Here is a 21,890-nt window from a genome sequence, read left to right as displayed (position 1 = left end):
GAAGGAAGGAGAAGGAGGAGGAGGAGGACCGGATCAGTGATCCAGAACAGTGAACAGACAGAAGACACGAGTTAAGAATTCGGTCAAACACAGAGCACAGTGGCACATCAACCGCTCTCACACACAAACAGAGACACACACATAAAGACAACCCTGAATCCAACAGTCAACAATCAATGTGCCTTCACCATCTCGCTCCAAATTCACTCACTTAATGTCCTACCTGGGACAATGGAAACAGTGTCTCTCTCCCAGGATACAACACTGACGTACTCCTGCACAGCAGCGGGGATGAGGCACTTGAACACAGCTACGTTGCCCCGCATTGAGCGTTGGTCCGCCACCCGCACGGTGTAGGGCTCCCTGAAAACTACACAAACACAAACACAATATTACATACAACACACTGCATGTAGAAAGGATTCAATCTTTTAAATGGGGTTTTCTACCAAGGAATAAAGACTTCCCTATTTTTTTATGAACATTAAAAGAGATGAATTTGAAAGATGATGATTATCTACATAAAATATCCCAGAAGTGTTCCATTTAGAAGATGCGTCGAGAGAGTGTGAGCGCCATCAACATGGTCCTATTACCCCTCTTGCCAAGGCAAAAACAACAATCAGCTCCGTGTTTACATCATCAAAAACAACACATTAACACTCCAGAGCAAAACGCCCTTTCATCAATTACCACAGCACTCCGCATGTATTCACTGGAAATTACTGAACTACTCCTGTCTATTGTTTGAACTCTTCTAATCCTGCCTCTGCTTTTGGCACAAATGGCTCAAGCCACCATTAGGCAGGATAATCATGGAAATCATTTTCTAGCTCGGGGATGACATCATAATAAAACACTGATGTTTTTGCTCAGAACTTCCCAAGTATACAACAGACTGAGCTGCACTGAAGGGTTAATGGTGCTTTGGCTTATTCAGGTTCATGCAATATTTTACACTCTGTTGAATGAGCAGGAGCTCATTAGCGAAATCACATGAAAGCTAGCACGTATCTGAAGGTTGCTAAGAAACTGGTTCGGAATCCCTTTCCTGGTAACAGACATGATGACAGCATGCATACATTCCTGCCGCAAGAAGAAAACACTTGCCAAAATTTACATCTTCTTTAAATAAATAAATAAAATAAACCCGTTCTGTTGAGTTCTTTTGAAACAGTATAATGAAACCCTTCTGTTGTGAATTTCTTTACACTTTGCTGTAAGCCACGAGGCAGTAGCACTGAATTCAATTTGACTCCTGTCAATAGCTGCTCAGTGGCAGTGCAAGCGCAAAACTGTGGCCATAAAATCCCAAACAAAACACCCACATCCTGTCTGACTGTATAACCTGTGCACCAAGGCTTGACTGAAGCCGTTGGCTGCAGGATGTTTGGTTCATGCTAATCCCTCGGCTCCTGAGGCCTGGCTTTTGGGTCATGTGGGAATGAAGGCAGCAAGCGGCTGGCATACAGCTCAGGGTCCTGGCTCAAATCCTCAACTTGGCACTAGTATTAGTATTAGAATGAATATGAGTATTAGTTTAGGTCGGTGTTGGGAGGCAGAATATGAAAACAGATGTTGATGGCAGGCGGGAAGGGGGAGGGACTCACTGGCCTGAATGAATGATGGGAAAGGGGGAGGGCAGGGCGATAGATGTAGTGTAAGTGTATGTATCTGCTGATGTTGACGTATCTGTTTACCGGGTAATTTTCCTCTTCGTGTTTCTCTTCTCGTTGTAGAGCTGGAGCTTCCCAAAACCCCTGATGTACTATTTTACTTTAGATGAGGTCTCGCCTATTAAAGCCTCACATGCGCTAATCAATGGAAAGCACCAATTAGGTTTGTTAATGAGAGATAATTAAAGAAGTGTGCTGTGGCTAAATTTAGTCTGGCACAAGAGGACAGTTTGAAGAACGAGGGAGCAGGGAGGAGAAGGAGGACAGAAATGGGAATATGATGGCAACAGAGGCAGCTTCCGGTCAAAATTCACAAAAATAGACTGTAGAGAGTCTAGTGGTGTATACTATGTGTGTATCCTTTACTATAAGTGAAACCCACAACAATACACAACAGAGCATAAAACTTAGTGCATAAACCTAAAGTTTAGTACTCTACACTTAAGTACACACATTTATTTTTTATGCAGTGAATTGCTTTTCATACCCTGCAAAGCATTTAAAGGTACTTGTTTAAGAAAAATTCAAGTGGCTGTCAAGCTCCTCTTCTGTTGTGCTGACCTTTGATAAATGGAAGGACTGCCAACGAGGATGAGCCGGTTAACTCATATAGCCTTTTGTCACAGTTTTCCTCCTTACCGGATGTGGTTATATCTCACAGTAGAGCTGCTACTTCACTCTAAGTACTGTAAGGGTTGTGTTTTGAATTTCTTTCTACCAGATGGTGCCAGGCCATAGATGAAGGGGTTATGTTGGTGTAAAGTGCAGTGGTTCATCAGCAGCTCAGTCAAATAGGTGTGAGCAAAGGCCAAGGCCTGATGTAGTACGTGATGCAGATGTTCTCTCTGTAGACTGTGTTCTAGGTCAATCTGTGTTCAGGTCGAGACAGGCTATTTTAGGGCAGGTGATTCTGTGTGTGGGTTGGGCTTTTTGCAGCTGCCAATCACATCTGCTCTAGTTTATGCTTCAGCAACAGTCTCTTCTTGCTGTATCTCGCTTTGACCTTCCGCTCCATAACCCCACTTTTCTTTACCCTAGAGTTTATTCCCTTCCTGGCTGTCCATTCAACTCACCGGCTTTGATGCGAATGTTGGGGCTGCGGATCTTGCCGGCCTGGTTTTCCGCGGTGCAGAAGTAGTCATTGTCGTGGATGTAGCTGTTGTAGGCAGAGGGCGAAAAGGGGTACAGTTGCAGCGTGCCATTGGCGTGCACATGCCGGATGTGGGGCACGTCGTAGATGTCGTCGCCGGTGGCCAGGTACCAGCGCAGTATGGCACTGGGGGTGCCCCCTGCTGGACAGGGCAGGGACACCCCCACCGAGCTTGAGTACGTTACCCTCTGCAGGGAGGCATTCACAAAGTACAGCCTGGTAGAGCCCACATCCTCACTGTGTACTGCAGGGGCAAACATACAACACATCATCACTTAACAGGCAGAGATGGAAGTAAAGAGTCAATAACAAACACCTGTTACACGCTGTACACATGCTGAAAACACACAATAGTGTCAAAATAAACTTATCAGATTTCAGCAACACTGATTTAAAGCATTAAGCACCACAGTAAAGTGAAAATGTTGGACAGACAGGGAATGTCCTTCAAATCTGTGGCAAAATAATCATAACAAATGTGTGTCAAATGTCCAGCTGCAAACATCAGTCACATGATGCAGAAAGCAAGGGATTTGGGCCAAAGTCTGTGATGGTTTAGGTGGATCTGGGGGTGGGAGAGGAGGAGCCTGTTACCTCCATACAGTTCATGTACAAACACATAAAGACAAACAGAAAGCAAGAGAAAGAGAGGGAGAGAGGAAGGGAGCATGTAGATAGGTTATGTGATTGGAATTTCTATGCCAGACGCAGAGATTTAAGTCTATGTAATCTCCTTACATATTTAACACACACACACACACACACACACACACACACACACACACACACACACACACACACACACACACACAAACAGGAATGGTATTCATTGGCACTCAGATTAAACACATACACCTCCAGCACTGAGAGGACAGTGAAAAAAAGGAATGAGGCAGGCCCGTCTCAAATTTGAGGTCAGTATAGGAAAGATTAGAAGAAAAAATGGAAGGGAGACACCGCACAGATGTGGATGTTAATTCTAAATTATGTCATCTAATACAAACTGTCCACCAAATGGTCACCCTTGTACAGCTATACTCAGAACAGGAAGTCTTTAAAACATCACCAAAGGTGCTAAACGATACTAAAGTATCAAGAATTTCGATCAAAACAGGTTAAACTTAGCACTCAGTTTCAAATAGATCCTACAGATGTTCCTCTGAATAGCCCTGATATCTAATACTGCTTTTAAAGACTGAATTTAATCAGTAAAACTGATCAAAATGAATAACTTTCTCATTGTTATAATCACATTCACTGATTCAAATAAATGTATGTATGTATTTATTTAGGTGAGATCACTGACTTTTATGGGTTTCTCTTTTTTTCTTTCATATTTATTCCTAATTTAATCTCCTCCATATATCTAATGCACTCATTCATTGCATATCAATAGGCCCAAAATGTTTTCTGATGCAGTTACATAACAGATCTGATGACAATCTGCAAAGCCTTTCGAGAAAATTGGCTTGGGGAAAAAAACACAACTGCTGAGCGTCTTGGAGCCCAAATGGATTGGAAAATATCTTTTTTTTTTAACGTAATTTAGCACAAAATTTCTGATGTGAATAAATAAAACAAAATCAGAGCTATAACAGTAAACCTCATATCCGGTGATATAAGCACAGGACTTTCAACTAAGTTATTTCATTTACTTTTGTCACTATTTTATTGATCACTTTGGTCAACAAGATCTTACAATGGGAAAAAACTTTCAAATCGCATTTTTTTAACAGTCCTCAAAACCCATGAAAAGAAAGGCAGGTATTAAATACTTAGAGGTGTCGGTGAGGGAATATTTGACATTTTTGCTTGTTTGGTTTTTTTTTTGTTGGTTTTTTTAACCGAATTTTTGCCTTTTTTCGTAATTTTTGCTGGATTAATCACAAAAAATGTTCATCCTATTAGGCTGTTCATTAGCCATCTCATTGTTTCAGCTTTAAGAACCGGAAAACGACACAAAACGACACTATAATCTTGATCACCTGAGTGTGTTTTTGACATCAGATGCACTTTACTGTATAAAAGTTTATAGGAAGATTATAACAAACAACAATGATCACAGCCAACAATCTTCAGATGTTTTAATACACAAAATATTTCATTATTTGCCATCGTTAATGATCTAATTATAATGGTAATTGTTTTGTATCAACTAAATAGAAGTCTTACTGTGACATCATTTTTTAATAATAATAATAATGCAACCGTCATATAAGCCTAATAAAACCCAGAGTGGTTCTAAGTTTTTTCATATTGTTGCAGTGATTTTCAACTTATCAAACTTATCTTATTATCAAAGACATGATATAAACTTATCACATTAAATCTTGAGTGGAAAAAATCTGCATGTGATCATACAATGCATTTCTTTAGTTGGGAACATCCAACCTTTCGAGATTTTGGGCATGTAGTCAGTGAAGGGTGGCTTCAAGCTATGGGTGATGTTTACGGTCAAACATTAACAAGTGAAGTCTGGCAGAAAAAATCAACACCATCAACAGTATCATCATGGTAGGACTAAGCTCAATGTACCAGATCGAAGAATAATGCAGCTATCTTATCCATTTAGTGGGGTTAGTCAATAATTCCAGCTTCCTTTTAAAGAAGTGCCACTGTCCCTGATGTAGGGATTGATAAATCTGGGCAGCATGTTACAGATGGTATATGAAAATGTGTCTGGCAGTCCAGTGGTGGGCTGCAAAAACCAGGTCAGACTCCCTCCCCTCTGCAGATTACTGGTAATGGCCCCTGAGCATAAAGCCCATATTAAAGATTGCAATATCTATAATCTCCCAATGGGGGGACAGTACTAAAGTACTAGAGTGAGGGGGTCACCCTGAGCTTGGGGGGCTGGGCATCAGGAGAACCTCTCATACAGTAGATTATATGGCCTGGGGGCGTTGGCACCAGGCGGGGCTTGGGAGCACTGGGACTGATGGAGCAGGAAGTGGAATACGAGGGGATCAGAGTACTTCCACTCCCGAGCTGGTCAAAGCCAGGCAAACTGCACGTGCACTCAGCTGACATAAACAGACATGCAGACACATAAATACATTCACATACACATCCCAAAGTAGCTCTCAGTGCTCAGTCACACTGGGGGGTGGAGGAAGCGGGTTGCCATGGTGGTGCTGGCACTTGAAAGCTGTGACTGAATATAAAAAAAAAACAAAAAACAATGCAACAGTCTACCCTAACAACAATGACCCACTGAACAATCTAAATTTAGAAACTGCAAACAACCAAATCCCATAGTCTGTCATACTTTTCCAAATATGAACAGCTGCTGAAGTGAGCAAATATGTTTAAATGGAAAAGATTCCAAACTAAGCACAGCCACACATTACAGCTCGGTTAAAAAAAACATGTTTTACTCACTGACATACCAGAAACTGCTATTTTGTTAAGTGTGTGAGGGACAGCATTATCATCCCTCTCCACCAGGTGCACTCCAAAGCTGAACTGGCACTGGTTTGTGCCAGACTGGCAGAGTTTCCACTCAATTTAAAACTGACAGATGAAATGTTACTTATGACCTGTGCCCGTGTACAAGGCTTGTGTAGCAAGCATCAAAATGCCAACAACACTGTAAACACATGCGTTTATGCATAGCTTGTAATGGTTATCCCCAGGTGACAAATGCTATGATGCAGAAGATGAAGACTAACCTTGGCCAAATGCAGACAGTCCACACTAAACTATTCAACATGTTCATAAAGACAAACTTAACTGAAACTGGTGCAGTGCAAACTAATTATATAGTGTTAATATTGTGTGTGGTGATATTATGTTAATACAGGGACAGCAAATGTTGATATTTTTTTAAACAAATGAAAATACTATCCAACACTGGAGCATAACGGCTCAGTCAGACAAGTAAAAACAGGACAGGACAGCAACCTCCTTACATCTACAGTGTAAATGCCAGAATTAAGTTGTGGTGACTAAGTGATTGCCCAGAGCTTGTCTTGGTCTGGCAAGCTGACTTGGTATCAGTCTCTGGTTATATTCATAAAAAAACAGTTGTAACATTTAAATATCAATTTCTGTCTTCGTAGACAGCAACAGATATGTGATTTTTTGACGATCCATCAGTTAATTGCTATATTATCAGAAATAGATTGAATATGATTGTCAACTTGACAATCAATCACAGACTGATATCAGACTCAGTCTTACTGCAACATTTATACTAAAGTTCATTAATCAATCAATCAATCAATCAATCAATCAATCAATAATGAATAACGGAAGTGACACAACTTACATCACCCATAGCTTGAAACGGATATTAGAATAGAATAGAATAGAATAATCCTTTAATTGTCCCACAAGGGGAAATTTGGTTGTAACAGCAGCAAGAAAAACACATATACAAACAAACAGGACAGAAAGGAAAACATACTATTTTTTACAAACTTACATCAAGTCAATAGTTACCAAAAACAGAGTACTGTACAGTAGGGCTGGGCCATATCATACCTTTCACGGTAATACCGGTATAATGTTGGGCAACGATAAGAAAATGAAATATCGCGATAGAATATGCGTAAAACGCGCATGCGCAGTGCCTTTGTTTTCATACGCACATGGCGGAAAAAGCATGGCGGTGACGGAGAATGAGAAGGACGAAAGCGGATTGTTGAATGAAACTGATGAACCAGAATTGGTTTGTAAAAATGCTGCAACTTCAGTGGTGTGGAACTGGTTTGGCTTTCGTCCGTCAGATACACAACAAAGCACTATTTTTGGTAGAGCATGCTAGCGGGCCGTCGTTATTACCGTGTTGTTTGGAAAATACGGCACACTTAAAATCAATCCTTTGATTTTTCTGAAAATTGACAGTGCCCCTCATAATCCCGTGTGCCTTATGTATGAATTCTGGTTGTGTTTACTGACCTCGAAACGATTTTATGTACACGGCGCTCGAAAATCTGTCAAATGTTTTAGTACGACTTTGCTAAGCTACGAAGCCGCAGCGCTTGATGGAGTGTCGGAGCATTACGGCTATCGTAGGCAGGCGCCTCGCGGAGTGATACGTACTGTGCTTCAACATAATATTACCGTGTTGTGTGTGTATAACCTCTTCTTAAGTTTTGTGGATATTATACATGGTTATGCTGAGGATATGTCGGCCAATTTCCACTGGAAATGCCTTTTGGTTAAACTGTCAGCAAGGATTTGCATTTGCACTGTTAAATTTTTATATAACTTTAATGCAGATAAAAAAAAACAGCTGCTTGTTTAAGTGAAAATACATTGATGTTGGTTTTTTTTGCACTAATAAAGTTGTGGAGTTGTAAAGTATTTTGTCTAGTGTCAATTATATCGTCAGTTATATCATTATCGCAAATTTTCAAATGTATATCATGATAAATATTTTTGGTCATATCGCCCTGCTCTACTGTACAGTAATTAAAATTAAATAAAATTAAATACAGATAAGAGGCAAACCCAGGTTGTAGTGTGAATCGGTTGATAAAATAGTGCAAGTTACAGTGCTGATGTAAACATCGGTGTTTGTTGGGAGCAGTTTTGATTGTAAATTGGATATTGACAAAGTTTAACTTTGAGAACATAATTTGGAGCTGAAAAAGATTTTTAAAAATCTCAATATATGCTATTGCAATACTCATCATATCACAAAATGTTAAAAATCCCATTAATGTCACATTTTGAGTATCGTATTTAGATAATATCACATCATGGGGTGTCTGGTGATTCCCACCTCGAAATGCCTATTGTGCTTACTCCAAATTAGAGGACAAAAAAAAAACAGGGTAGTTGAATAAAACCTCATTTGATCACATATTCATATAGAGTTCCACCAAGTGCCATTAAAGAAAAAAGCATATTTTCTGAGGGTCCAATGTGAGGGTTTCAAATGTTTATTTGCCCAAATAAACCCCCAAACACCAAACATCTTCTTCCTACGGGGCATGTCAGAACATGTTCTCAAGCATGACACACAAACTGCGAAACTGTTTGCCAAATTGCCATCCCACCCCTATTTTTATCCCCTCCCCCAAAAAGTTGAGTTATAAACTTAAAATTCAGCACAAATGCAGGAGAAAACTTTTGTTTATTTCTCATGATATTTAGTTTCTAAATCTGCTTTGCTCTGACCTCGGTAAACACTTTCCCGCTGACTTTATGGGCATCGGTGATCATATTGAAAAGAAAATAATAAAATTGTAAATCTTGGTCATACTGTGTTTCAGGATGGAGGATTATCTGTAGTAGGAGTTTCTTCTTCACAGTTAGACCTGCCCTTTGTCACATTTGTTTCTTTGCAACTGATTTTTGCCTTTTTTAGGAGCCATTTTTCTGCAAAATCACTGTATCGTGATATCATTGTTATTGTGGGCGCTGTATCATGAAATCATGAGTTGTGATTTCCAACCATAATAAGAATTTAAGTCTAGCAATATGTCTACAGACATTACCCTAATAGCAGTATTGACCAAAGCTGTGGGGTTTCAGTGTTGTTGCTGCTGTAGTTCAACTGCACCCAGGAGGCTTCATCAAGCTCGTTCAGACACAGCACCAGAGAGCAAAGCAGCCCTCACTGGAAGGTGTTGGAGCACCGAAGGCACCGCTGGAGCTAAAGCTTAGGCTGTCAGAGTCACAGCCACTATTTTATACATCCTGCCAGAGAGTCACGCATGAATATGTATGTCGAGGAGGCAGAAGTCATAACCTATGCAAGGTTTCATCATGCATAATGCAGCTGATCTACGCCTCTCCAGGACGGGATGGGAGTATGCACAGGAGTGCATGCACACACAAGCACACACGCACACACACACACACACACACCTGACGTTCATAACTATATTGTAATGAAGGAGGAAAAGAAACTCTTAAAGTCCCATTCAGATGTGCCTGCAACCAACCATCAACATATTACATCCACAGGTTGCTTCTCTTCCTCTCCCTCTTTTTTCACCCATTTCCATCTTCCCATTCCTTCCCCAGTGCTACAATAATTTTCACAGCATTTTCATCTTTCATTAACTGGTATGGCACGTGCAGTAAAGGTCAAAAGCAGGATTTACATTTGCCATGGCATATGTCAAAACCCTTCTCCCGTCCTCTCCTCCAGTTCTTGCTATTTTGGAAACAGGTTCACTTCCAAGCAGACTGTGGCTACTACACCGACTACACTCCTTGCCTGCCACCTCTCCATCACTCATCCTGTTTTTGCGACAGAAAGTTGTGAGTTGTCTTTTGATAAGGGGGCAAAGGGAGTGCAAATGTGTGTGGAAACAAAGCGGCACAGGATGCACTAGAAGAAGACACACTGGCACAAGAGGTGTGAATTGAATATTGGTGAGATATGGGGGGGGGATAAAGATAGGTGTAAGCTTAAGGATAATTCTCAAGGGTCTGGCATAAGTAGGTGGCTGGTGGGTGGAGAAGTGTGCGTGTGTGTGTGTGTGGAGGGGGGGGGGGGGTTGTTGAGGTTACATCTAATCAACGAAGGGGTATCGCTGTTCCCCACCCACTGTCTTTCTGTACACCCTGTCCCCAACAATATGCTCCCCACTGCACCCACCCCCACCACCAACCACCCCCGAGTGTGCTGTGTCAGTAAAAAAAAAGTGTGCTACTTCAGCAGTCCCCTGGGACCTGCTCCCCCTCACATCAAAGCAGCCAGTTTCTCTCTTAATGTGAATATCAAATCTGTGGATCACAAGTCCCAGCACAGTCTGCATAAACTGCCCCTCCCCCAACCTTTAATTCTGCCTAGTGATGAGGGAGAAGAGAGGGAGGGGAGTTACTGCGAGAGGAAGCGATTGAGGGAGGGAGAGACGGAGAGAGAGAGAGAGTGAGAGAGATGGAGGTAGAGAGAGGGAGATCCAACAAAAACAACTACTTGCTTCAGAGATTTGAGATTTGCTGAACACTCCCTCCTTCTAAAAATGTGCAGCGCCGGCATCCAATAAAATTTGGAGGAGGTCTGGATCTGTTTGGCACTGTGTTTGGTGCTGTTACACAGAGTTCTTGTTGGAAACAAAAAAATTAAAAAATAAACAAATTTCTTACTGTAATTGATATTTGTTTGCACCCTTTTTCTCTTATTTTCATTGATGACTTCTTATTTATAAACTCATTTGCATGTATAATAGATTTCAGGGCGAATGGGAGAGCAGGATGACAGTGACAGAGCTGTGACGTCCTATTGGTGAGCTGGGAAGTGCAATAACCCCCTTTTTTTTTGCTGCCGAACACCAGCAGTTTCCCCACCATTTGGCAACGAATTTCTGCAGAAATGTTTTCTTTGTTAAATCGTCAATGATACGTGGGCTTTGTGTTGCTAAATAAAGTCTGATCAGTTATCATTAAACTCTTGTATTTTCATTTTTTAAAATATATTTTTCCTAGAAATGTCTATATTCATATTTCAGCTGTGAAACATTTCAGTTTGAAATAAATAAGTCAGAATTTGGGTATTTTTACTCTTCAAAAGGGCAAAGTCACTCGGAAAGCTCTTCACTTTTCCTTTAACCTCTTTAAGTTTTAATTTTACATTCTTAAATGTGAAATTAAATGATGCCAGGCTTGATCTGGTTAAAAAAGGGCAAATAAAATGGAGGCCTGGGTCCTTCCTGAGTGATGATTGGCACCCCTGTGGACCACACATCTCTGTCATTGAGTGGTGCATAAAGCTCAGATTGCAGCTTTAATTGTGTAGCCCTGCAAAGAAGCACAGGGAATTGGGCTGGGAAGGGAAAAGGGGGGATTTTTTTCACATTTCTATTGGCAAGGGGGATGAGCAACGGAGAGCGCAGGGAGCAGGTTCACCTTAGCGCTTTACACACCTCCAATTAAAATTTGGGATATATCATTCACATGCTATACATAAAATTTGCCATTTTAATTAATTAGATTTCAGATTAAAATTCAAAACAGGCCTACAGCAGGCCTTACACATGAAACTTGATTTTATAACCTGCTAATTAATCCACAGTTACACTGAATACGGTCTGTGGCTATAATTCATTAGCAGCAAAATGAAAATACCTAATTTCACTTTAAAACCACCAGTTAGCGCTATAAATAAATCCTCGTTTAATTGCAAATAATGCTAATTGTAATGTATGTATGTGCTTTTCTTTGAACATTTATTACTTACCCTACGTCCTGCTTGTCTCCTAAACCCTCCGACATGATTTAGTACCCTTTAAAAACATTATTCGTGTATAAATTGTGTCGTAAAGAACCTTATATTTAAAACAAATAAGTAAAATAACTTCGAGTTTCAGGAAAATTCAAAACACAAGCTAACAACCAAACCAAGAGGGACGTCCCAGTCACTTGCCCTCCTCCACGCGCCCGCCAACACAAACACACAAACAAGAACCCGGGGCGCACGCGCTGGCACACGCGCGAACACTACCGCGGGGTCCAGGTGCGCTATTAGCGAGGAACATGACCGGGCAAGTCTATAATCTGCACCCACGCCCCTGGAGTTTCTCATTTGGTGAAATAAATTTGCGCATATATTAATACGATTCCACAGAAGCCAGCGAGGCAATGAAGTGACAGCTTTCAAACTGAATAATTTATTTGTATGAATAATCAAAATTAAATCTGAATAAAAATCATGTAGCGCATATAGCTAAGTCATATTATTGGATAACTAAAAAAAACCTCAATAAATTAATTAGTTAATTAAAAAAAAAAAAGAAAGACAGAAAATATCACAACTTAAAAATGGCAAATGGACCTAATGGCCTACTTGAGATCGTTTGCACCGAGAACGGCCATATTCCTTCTTCCTGTCAATCCACCGTATCCCGGACTTTCTGCTAAATAAATTTACAGCTTCTCAGGGCCACTGCTAATAAGGAAAAACAATGTTTAAACAAGTCTCTAAATAGATAGGCTACACAAAGGCCTATAAAATGCTCTCATCTAGAGATGGTGTTGAATTTTGGTATTTTGGACTCAGATTTGTTCGGGATTATTATAATGCACTGCAATAGCAGAAGATCAACTTTGCAATAGGGTCAGGGATTTGCTGCATATACTGAAGAAGAAAGGAAAAAAACCCAGAATCTATTTAAACAAATGCAACTCCGGTTTTTTTTTTTCTTTTTACATTTTCAGACAGAATTAAAAAGGGGGAATTTTCAAAAGGACCAAATAAATTAAATAAGGGGGAACATAATCTGAATACACTTAATTATGGCCTTTATGTGGGTGGAGACCTATTAAACTAATAAGGCCATTCTAGGAGAATGGGCCTTTTATTTGTCATCCATTTTAAAATGGGAACAATTTGTCATCACACAGGAAAATCAATTAATACCCTTTAAAATCTCGTCCTGAAAAAAAAAGAAAAAAAAGAGAGAGCATCTCTGTGGAAGCGAGCGCCCGCAGTCAAATACAGCCCATTAAAACAGCTGCAATTAGCAAATGCTACACAATGAAAGCGTCAAGATTTCAAAAATCACGCGCATCCAACCCCTTTCAAAAAAAAAAAAAAACTTTACAAGAGGGCAACATTTTGAGGGGAATGTGTTCGAAAATTGCCAATCAATTTATGTAATTGCAGGCCGCTCCATGTTTTCATTTCTGTCTCAACCCTCCCTCTATATTTGCACCTCATTCTCCCTATTCAGCCATTTTACATATTCATAACTGGAGTTGGTAATGCGAAAACAATCCGTGCTATCAGCACCATCTGCGAGATCAGGGTCCGCTGCATAAAACCACTACACATCCAGGTGAAAAAAAAGCACTTCACACCTTTACTTTCACACATTTTCTACTTACTCAACGCGGAGGCTTTATGCATTTTTTTTAATTTAAATGATCTTTTGTTTTTTCAACAAATTACTCATTACAAAATACTCGATGATGCACCAAAAAGCAAAAGCCACAAATCATCCAAACCATCACATGCATCGTAATCCTCTTCAGTACATTTCATCCAACTTAAAAATATAAATAGAAAGAAGGAAGAACTCCAGCATTCAGTATGAATGGTGTGAAATATCCCAAGCATTTCTTTTTTTTCTCTTACCTTCTTGGAGAGAGTACAGCAGGAGTAAAGTTACAAGCCACATGCCATAAATAGCAGGTATATATTTCAGGAATATTTGGCAATCCTGGCAAGTGTGAGGCGCGTTTTTTTGGCCAGGCGGGTCTCCGTGCTGGACTGGCGACTGTGCTCCCCGGAGGTCTCTCCAGCCCTGCTGCCCCGCTAAGCATGGAGGGGAAACGAGAGGCGCCTCAGCCCCGCCCATGTCCCTCCTCTCCTCCCAAGACTACAGTGCATACAAATCCATCCTCCCTATACTGATCAAACACAGCGGAACGATGGATTGCAGCTAAGCCGATGGTTAGTTTTAGGCGAACAGTGTGTTTTATGGACCAGTTGTGTCCAAATTGTCACACTGTTTGAGCGGTGGAGCTGCGCACACAGATCTGTTGGCACCTTTGGAGAGCGCACCCACCTGTGCGCCCCTGGTGATCGCCTTTTCTTTGCGCAATGTGGAGCTACAAAAGCCGCCTAGAGAGTAGAAATCTATCACTATGCTTTCCTTTCAGTTTAGGCTTTAATCACAGGGCCGAGACGCTGCAGATGTCAGTAAGCCACAACTGATTTCTTTTTCTTTGTCTTTCAGAGCCGTGCATATGCGTAGACATTTGCGCACAGAAATGCACTGCAGACTGAAAGAAAGGAGGAGGTAGTAGCAAGGTGTGGGGCATGACACTTTAGACTGCGCCGCAGGTAAATGAAACGAAGGATAAAAGGTTTGAGCGAAGCCCTCACGGATTGTGATTAAGTTCCTACATCGCTGCTTCGCCCCTTACGCTCCGCTCCGTGTCGCGATGTGAAGTTCCACTGTTCACAGAAATGAATGGAGAGAGGCAAGTTGCAGGACACTCCCAGTTCATGGAATATTTAAAGTCACTGTGGATTCTGGCGGTGAATCTGAAAAGTGATCCTCTGCTTGGAGCTACACATCAGTGTGCATTCAAGAAGCCAACAGAAAGACCGACGATCTACACTTATGAAAAAACCCAATAGAAAATTAATCGAATTCAGCAAAATTCGGTGTAAAATGTGACTGAGTGACAAATTTACTTTGCATATTACAAAATAATAATAATAATAAAAAAAATCTATTATCAAGGTTTTTTTTCGTTTTTGATTCTGGGTTTTTAAGGTAAACATTAAGACTTGCCCTTCACTATGAAGTGAATCAGATGATGTGATGTGACGATACTTTAATTTCGAGTTACAACTTGGAGGTCTTTGGAATTAAGAGGTTTTTTTATTGCTCTTTTGTTGTTGCGGCAAACAGTTGATTAAAAGTGCTTGTAATGAAACTACCCGACCAAATATTGTTTTTATATAATAATAATAATAATAATAATAATAATAATAATAATAATAATAATAATAATAATAATAATAATAATAATAATAAATCATCTCCTAAATGTTAATAACAGTTTCCACATTCAAAAAAGTTGCAGTAGCATCCAAAACAGGAAACAGCCTATGATAGAAGTGGCACAAGTGCATCTATGCGTGTTTGACACTAAAGGGGTCATTAAAACAGTCTATGTCGAACCTGTTTTAACTTGGAGAGAAGTCTGTCAGCCGGTATCCTCTCCACCCCTCCCTGAGTCTGCAGAGGCTGCTGTGCTCTGATCTGACCCGAGGTTTGAACATTTAATTCCACATGCAGGTCACTACTGACATCTGCTGGTGGAACTAACATCAGACATGTAAACGGCTCATTTGAGCAAATCTCCTCACAGTGATTTACTATTTTGGCAACTTCTCGGCCTCCTTCACTTACATATGCACATCTTTGGATCTGGTATTAAAAGTTCCTTGGAATCAAGTTCATACTTTTAATTATATAATTTGACAGAAGGACCAAGCCTCAGCTAACTTACTAAGTAAGCTAAGTTACTTTTGAGCCTCTGAAAGCAGGAGACTTTGTACAAACTGTGTGTATAGGGATGGCTGTTATTCCTAAACAATCAGTACATATTGTTTTGGCAAAACCACTGATCGTTTGATTTAAAAACCACTATAGTTGTGCACAATAAATAGGTGTGGATTAGTAATATAGAATACAGAGAATACAACAAAGCTATTAAAATGTTATTCTGCTGTTACCAAAAAATAGAACCATCTGAAGCCTGAGTGCTCTGAGGGATCAGGTCATGTATGTTCATCTTATTATTTAAAATTTCTGCCATCTGACTTTTAACTTTAAAATGTCTGGAGAGAAAATTAAAAAAATGTTTGTACCCTTTAAACCACAAACCTCCAGATATTACACTTCCCATAATTCAATGTGATACAATTTTTAAAACTTAATCCAGTTTTAGGCAACCATTATGTAGATTTAATGGTGTTCCACAGGCTATGAGCTCATTTTGTGACCAGAAAGCTATCAAAATCACAGAATGTAAAAAGGTTCCCTTAAAGCAGAAATTAAAAGATAATTTAAGGATATAAACATATTGTTGCTTCCACTTATTAAAGTTATTATAGGTGGCACTTTAAATGTCAGAAACACGGTGTTTAACTAAATGCTTACTCTGAATAGCTTTACCTTGGTTTTTCTAAAAGACCCCTGATAAACCTTCACTTGATCCAGATCACTGCATTGAGAGTACTGACAGGTACTAGAAAATGGGAGCATATTTCTCCCATTTTGGCTTCTCTTCATTGGCTCTCTGTTAAATCCAGAACTGAATTTAAAATCCGTCTAAGTCTTAAATAATCAGGCCCAATCATGTCTTTTGCTGTCATATTATCCCAGTGGAGCACTTTGGTCACAGGCTGCTGGCTTACCTGTGGTTCCTAGAGTTTCTAATAGTAGAATGAGAGGCAGAGCCCTCCTGTGAAACAGGCAGACTCGCCCTGCTTTTAAGATTAGGTTTAAAGCTGTCCTCTTTGATGAAATGTATAGTTACTACTTCATCAGATGATCCTGGACCATCCCTCAGTTATGCTGCTAAAGGTTTGGGCTGTTGGTGGACTTCCCACAATGCACTGAGAATTTCTTATCCACATCCCTGTTCATGTGTTTATACGCCACTGCTGCATCTTCAAATCTTTGATTTTTTTTTTTAGGGTAAGAAATGGTGAGTTTTCATTGTTCTTCTTCCCTCTGCCCAATAGGAGGCAGTGAGGTCAAAGATCTATTTTAGTGATGCATCACTTCCAACAGCACGAGACAGATTTATATCCAAAACTTTATTTTTCTATAGTAAAGAGATCAAGAGTTGGTATGCATGAATTAGAGGTTGAAATGGGGACATCATTTGAGGGCGAGCAAGAGTATCACAGCTGTATTTTTCTACTGAGAGCAGCGGTTGAGTATGACTTTCTGAGGTTTTCTGAGGTCCGATCGAGTACAGGGGCTCCAGTCAGCTCCGTGCTCCCCTTTGGATGTTCCCCATTCACCCTACATCCTTATAAGGAAAAGAAATAGAAAAACGCAATTTTAAAAAAGATGCATTACATTAAAGTGTACTCTTTGGGCTTTTGCCATATAACATAACATGCACTTCTCTCAAAATAAGCTCTAAGTCTAATACGACTTACATGTAGAGCAACAACGTGTGCCATTGGATTGTATAGCTTTCAGCTTCTTATCCATATGAGGGCCATCATTAAAACTCCCTGATCCACGACATCCCCTGCTATTGTATTGCATACAGAGCTGTCACAGTTAAGTCAAGGTACAGTACAACAAATTCACATTCAGTTCTGTTGTGATTTGCATAGAGTCGCTTGTCATCTTACATTCACCCAAAGCTTGTTTGGGCACATCCACTTAAAGCTTATTTTCCTCAGTTAATTAATTCATTGACACAATAATAAAACAAAAGAAAAAGAAAAAAACAACAACCTTAAAACCAACAACACCTGACAGAAGTGGATCTTTTACACTCAGAGAAAATCCACCCTTTACAATTAAATATATTTATTGCGATTAAATATTTTTTAACTTACGATCTTGCACAACTTTGCCTTCGTGTTTCCAAAGTCACAACAACAGCCTAGGAGTTAAGATCTGACTCTAAGGTGGATTTACTCTTGCAATCAAAACATAGTTACCATAGTTGGAACATCAAATGAATATTGCCCATAATATTTCCAGCGCTTTGCTTACTTGCAATATGTTTTTCAAAGGTTTTGAGAATGAGAAATCAGTTTGCTTGTTCTCTTGCTGAGAGTTAGATGAGTGCTTTGATACAAACACTCACATGTGTTCATCAGAATTGATAAACCTTTTGAGGTGCTGTCACATTTGGAAAAAGCCAGGTAAGTTCAGCTAACTGACTTGGTGGTAGTAGCTTTGTGAAAGAGTGATACCAATTTTATCATTTTACTCACAGGAGGACAAGCAAATAAGCATATTTTTTTCTGTAACACTCATCTGTTACCATCAATTGCAATCAAAAAACCATCATCATCAGTGTTCAACAACAGCCTTTAACCATCTGTTTGGTTAACTTAGCTGAACAATGGAAAACCAACACTCATATGGATAATACATACACAGAAACATACATCTATATCTTTAGAATAGCATTGTAATAGCTATATTGCTTTGAGCCTTTGTTAAAAGACCAGAGGCACATAATTATTAACATAAGGGTGAGTTTCAGAAAGCCTTCAAACCGTCACGTTATTTAGGATTGAGAATAGATTACTCTAAGATTACCTATAAATGTGGAGCGCCACGGTGATGGCAGACACACATACATGCCACTCCCCGGAAATATTATATGACTATTTCATTGGGTCTGGTGCTGATTAATTCTTCTCCTGGTTCATCCCTGTCTCAGGTGAACAGATGTCCCACTTTAAATAGTACTGCATAGCATTTTTAGCCCCAAACTTCAGCTTCCTTTTATTTTTCTTGCATTTACTGAGCAAGAGAGTTGGAAAGTTGGATTTAAATATTTGAATGCCTCCCAGCATTGCTAACATGTCACACTTTGTGCCACACATACACTGAGCTTGTCCCACATTTAGTTTGTTGGGATCTGGTCACCCTTTACCTGTCTGGCACAGTCAGTGAGCATCATTTATTCCTGCTTGAACAGATTATCCCTGCCATACAGCCCCTCTACTCAACCTGCGAAATCCAGACCAACCAATTATATTCCCACATTATTATGGGTGGTTTACTGAGTGCACGTGCATGGATACCCAGTCAGTTTTTCTCTCAGCAGTGCGCTGGGTAAGAATTATTTATTGCAAAGAGTAAACCGCTAACTAAATGATTGTTTGTCAGTGCTTAGAAAAGCCATTTCAACAGGCGCATACTAAGCAGAGGGAATATGTAGTGCTTAACCTCAGACACTGTTAGCACAATGAAGTTAGCGTGGTACAAAATGGGATTTACAGCTAACTCAGAGCTGATGCTACCGGTGTTGGTATAGCAGAACATGTATTTCCAAAGGAACATCTTTTAAAGGCTTTGCCCATATTGCACATGCTTAAATGCATTGATTATTTGTCTTAAAAGCAGCATTTGGGGGTCATTCATTTTTCTAGGAGGGGGAGGATGTTTCAGGGGATTGTCTATCCTTTATTTTAAGAAGCTTGTTGTGTTACTTTTTGTTTTTGATTTTTTAAAAACTGCTTTACAACATGTAGCCGTCCTAAGTGACAGACAAGCATAGAAGCACTAACAGGCACCTGTGTTTTATATCAAGCAAAGAGGATGAAGAACTGGGCTGAATCCTGCCGCATTCTGTCGATACAGTCTCTGTGTTAGTTGTTTGAATAAACCAGACAATCTGAATGTTGTGTAAAAGGTTATACAGATATATTTACTGTTGTAAGTGAATTTGGTGTTAGTTAAAGGATGGTTCAGACCAGTTGTATTATATTGCATTTTTTCCCTGTTTCAAGCACCTAAACAAAGAAAGTTTCTTTGACTTCAGATGAAAAACAGTCACATATTTTTTTTCCAACTCTGGTTGTGGTAGCAGTTAATAATCGCTTCAGCAATGGACCCACACAGTATTGCTTGTGTACATTACATTACATCCTCATTTTACGATGTCATAAAATGTGCACATCAATTGTTTTTTCATTTTTCTTTATAAAACAATATACTGAAGGTTTTTTCTGAGTGGTTAAATAAGAGCCTGCAGTTGCTTTCCCTTTATTCAGTTTAGTTCATTTTTGTTTTATTAAGAGAGCTCCAGGTATCTCAGGGGCCTTTACATGATAAGGTAAGTCTTAAAATATTATAGAGAGGAACCCAGTAGTATCCTTTCAAGAAGCACTTGCCAACAGTACGTACAGTCATGCGAAAAAAGAAAGTACACCCTCTTTCAGTTCTAAGGTTTTCCATGACACGACATGTTAACAAACCATCTGGTTCTTAACAGGAATTTTATTACGTAAATTCAGGTGATGAAAAAAAAATAAGTAGATCTTTAGGAATTAATATTGCAGTTAGGAGCATTCAGGTGTTTGTTAACCCAAAAACCCCAAAGAAGAAATACATTAGTAATGATCTTAGAGAAACAACTGTTGCTGGCCATCAAGCTGGGAAGGGCCATAAGATAATTTCCAAACAATTTGAACTTTCCTGTGAGTAAGCTCATTCTCATGTGGAAACAATTCAGGACAGTTGCCAGTCTTTCCAGGGGTGGACATCCCAGAAAATTCACCCCAAGGTCAGACCATGCAGTGTACAGAGAAACTGAAAAAAATTTAAGAGCTATATCTTTGGCTCCACAGTCTCAGTTAGCATGTGAATGTTAAAGTTAATGACACGACAATTTAAAAAAGGCTCAACATGTCAGTCCCTTCTCTCTAAAAATAACATAGCATCTGAGAAACCACTGAAGTTCTGGATCAATGTCCTCTGGACAAACAAGGCCAAAGTGGAGACATTTGGCTATAATGCACAATACCACACAAACACAGCACATCAGCAAAAAACACCTCACACCAACTGTAAAACGTGGTGGTAGCGGTGTGGTGATTTGGCTGATTTCAGCCACAGGACCTGGATACCTCACAGTTACGGAGTTAACCACAAACTCCTCTTATTACAAAAATATTCTAGAGTCAGTTTGATGTTAAATGTGAAGCCATTTGTCTGACAGCTAAAGCTGTGGTCTAAATTGGGTAATGCAATGTACAGAATGGCTGAAAAAGAAACAAAAATGCTGAGGTAGTACTTAGGAGTGTAGAGGTGTGCAGACATACAGTGCCTGAATGCCTGCACATCTCAGTGGACTAAAGAATTCCTCTAAAAACAACATGAGAGACACTGACCTCTTCAATTTATTGCTGTTAAATATGATTGTACAAGCTAATGAATCTTGTACTTAGTGTACACACTAAGTACATTTGTTACTATTATTATTGTTGTTGTTGTTGTTATGTCCTGATGTACAATCATAGAACTGAAAGAGGGCGTATTTTCTTTTTCACATAGCCGTATAACACAAAGCAAAATTTACATTTGGTATCAATTGTGTATATAAAATAATATGTAATGGTGAAAGTATAAACACAAAACAACAACAAATTATGCCGACAGATATATTACTATTTTTTCACAGGTTGGTAACAATGTATCAGATTAAGACTGTAGTTGTGAATTGAATTCCCAAATATTCATTTAAGAAGTTACTCAAACGTCTTGTTTTACAGGGCCCGTAAAATAATAGGAAATTAATCACTTAAACTAATTTCAAGTTCCTGAAATACATAGTCTTTTGTAAAGTATCTTCTTTCTTCATGTTGTATTGTGTTGTTGAGTCCATTTAAGCTCAAACCTTCACTGCTGTTGCTGGAGCAGTGACGTCTTAATTGACCCACCCAGAAAGACAACATGGGGATAATGATCATTTGAGATTTCTGACGTGTTCCACCAAGCCTCAATATATTACCTGTTTGTTACATTTCACCAGGCTCAGTTACTGTCTGGATATCCTAAATAAGTCAAGTGTTAGTTGTTACCCCTTTATTTGGTATTCCAACTCTGTAACATGCAACTTCTGTCGGTGCTGTGCGACTGGAAACTGAGGGA

At 39.6% G+C, this 21,890-nt stretch overlaps 1 protein-coding gene and 1 long non-coding RNA gene across 3 annotated transcripts in view; both read right to left on the bottom strand.

Moving 5' to 3' along the window:
- The window catches only part of LOC146699951 (cell adhesion molecule DSCAML1-like), a 54,067-nt gene extending 39,980 nt beyond the window's left edge, over positions 1 to 14,087 (bottom strand). For both annotated transcript variants that reach the window (XM_085469896.1, XM_085469897.1), the window contains exons 1-3: positions 13,865 to 14,087; positions 2,750 to 3,070; positions 224 to 370 (exon numbers count right to left, since the gene is read on the bottom strand). In XM_085469896.1, the coding sequence (XP_085326022.1) occupies positions 224 to 370; positions 2,750 to 3,070; positions 13,865 to 14,087 (691 nt within the window). The remainder of the gene's footprint in view (positions 1 to 223; positions 371 to 2,749; positions 3,071 to 13,864) is intronic.
- Positions 14,088 to 17,051: 2,964 nt separating this feature from the next.
- Positions 17,052 to 21,880, bottom strand: LOC146699950 (uncharacterized). Its single transcript, XR_014922495.1, has 2 exons — positions 17,423 to 21,880; positions 17,052 to 17,289 (listed from the first exon to the last, which is right to left on the bottom strand). It is a non-coding gene; the product is annotated as an uncharacterized LOC146699950 (long non-coding RNA).
- Between the last annotated feature and the right edge of the window lie 10 nt (positions 21,881 to 21,890).

Source organism: Copadichromis virginalis, linkage group LG10, assembly GCF_057382275.1.
Source record: "Copadichromis virginalis isolate Kocher_CV1m ecotype Utaka linkage group LG10, C_Virginalis_male_GT1.1, whole genome shotgun sequence".
In the NCBI taxonomy this organism is placed as follows: Eukaryota; Metazoa; Chordata; class Actinopteri; order Cichliformes; family Cichlidae; genus Copadichromis; species Copadichromis virginalis.
This window is presented reverse-complemented; position numbering and strand designations above follow the sequence as displayed.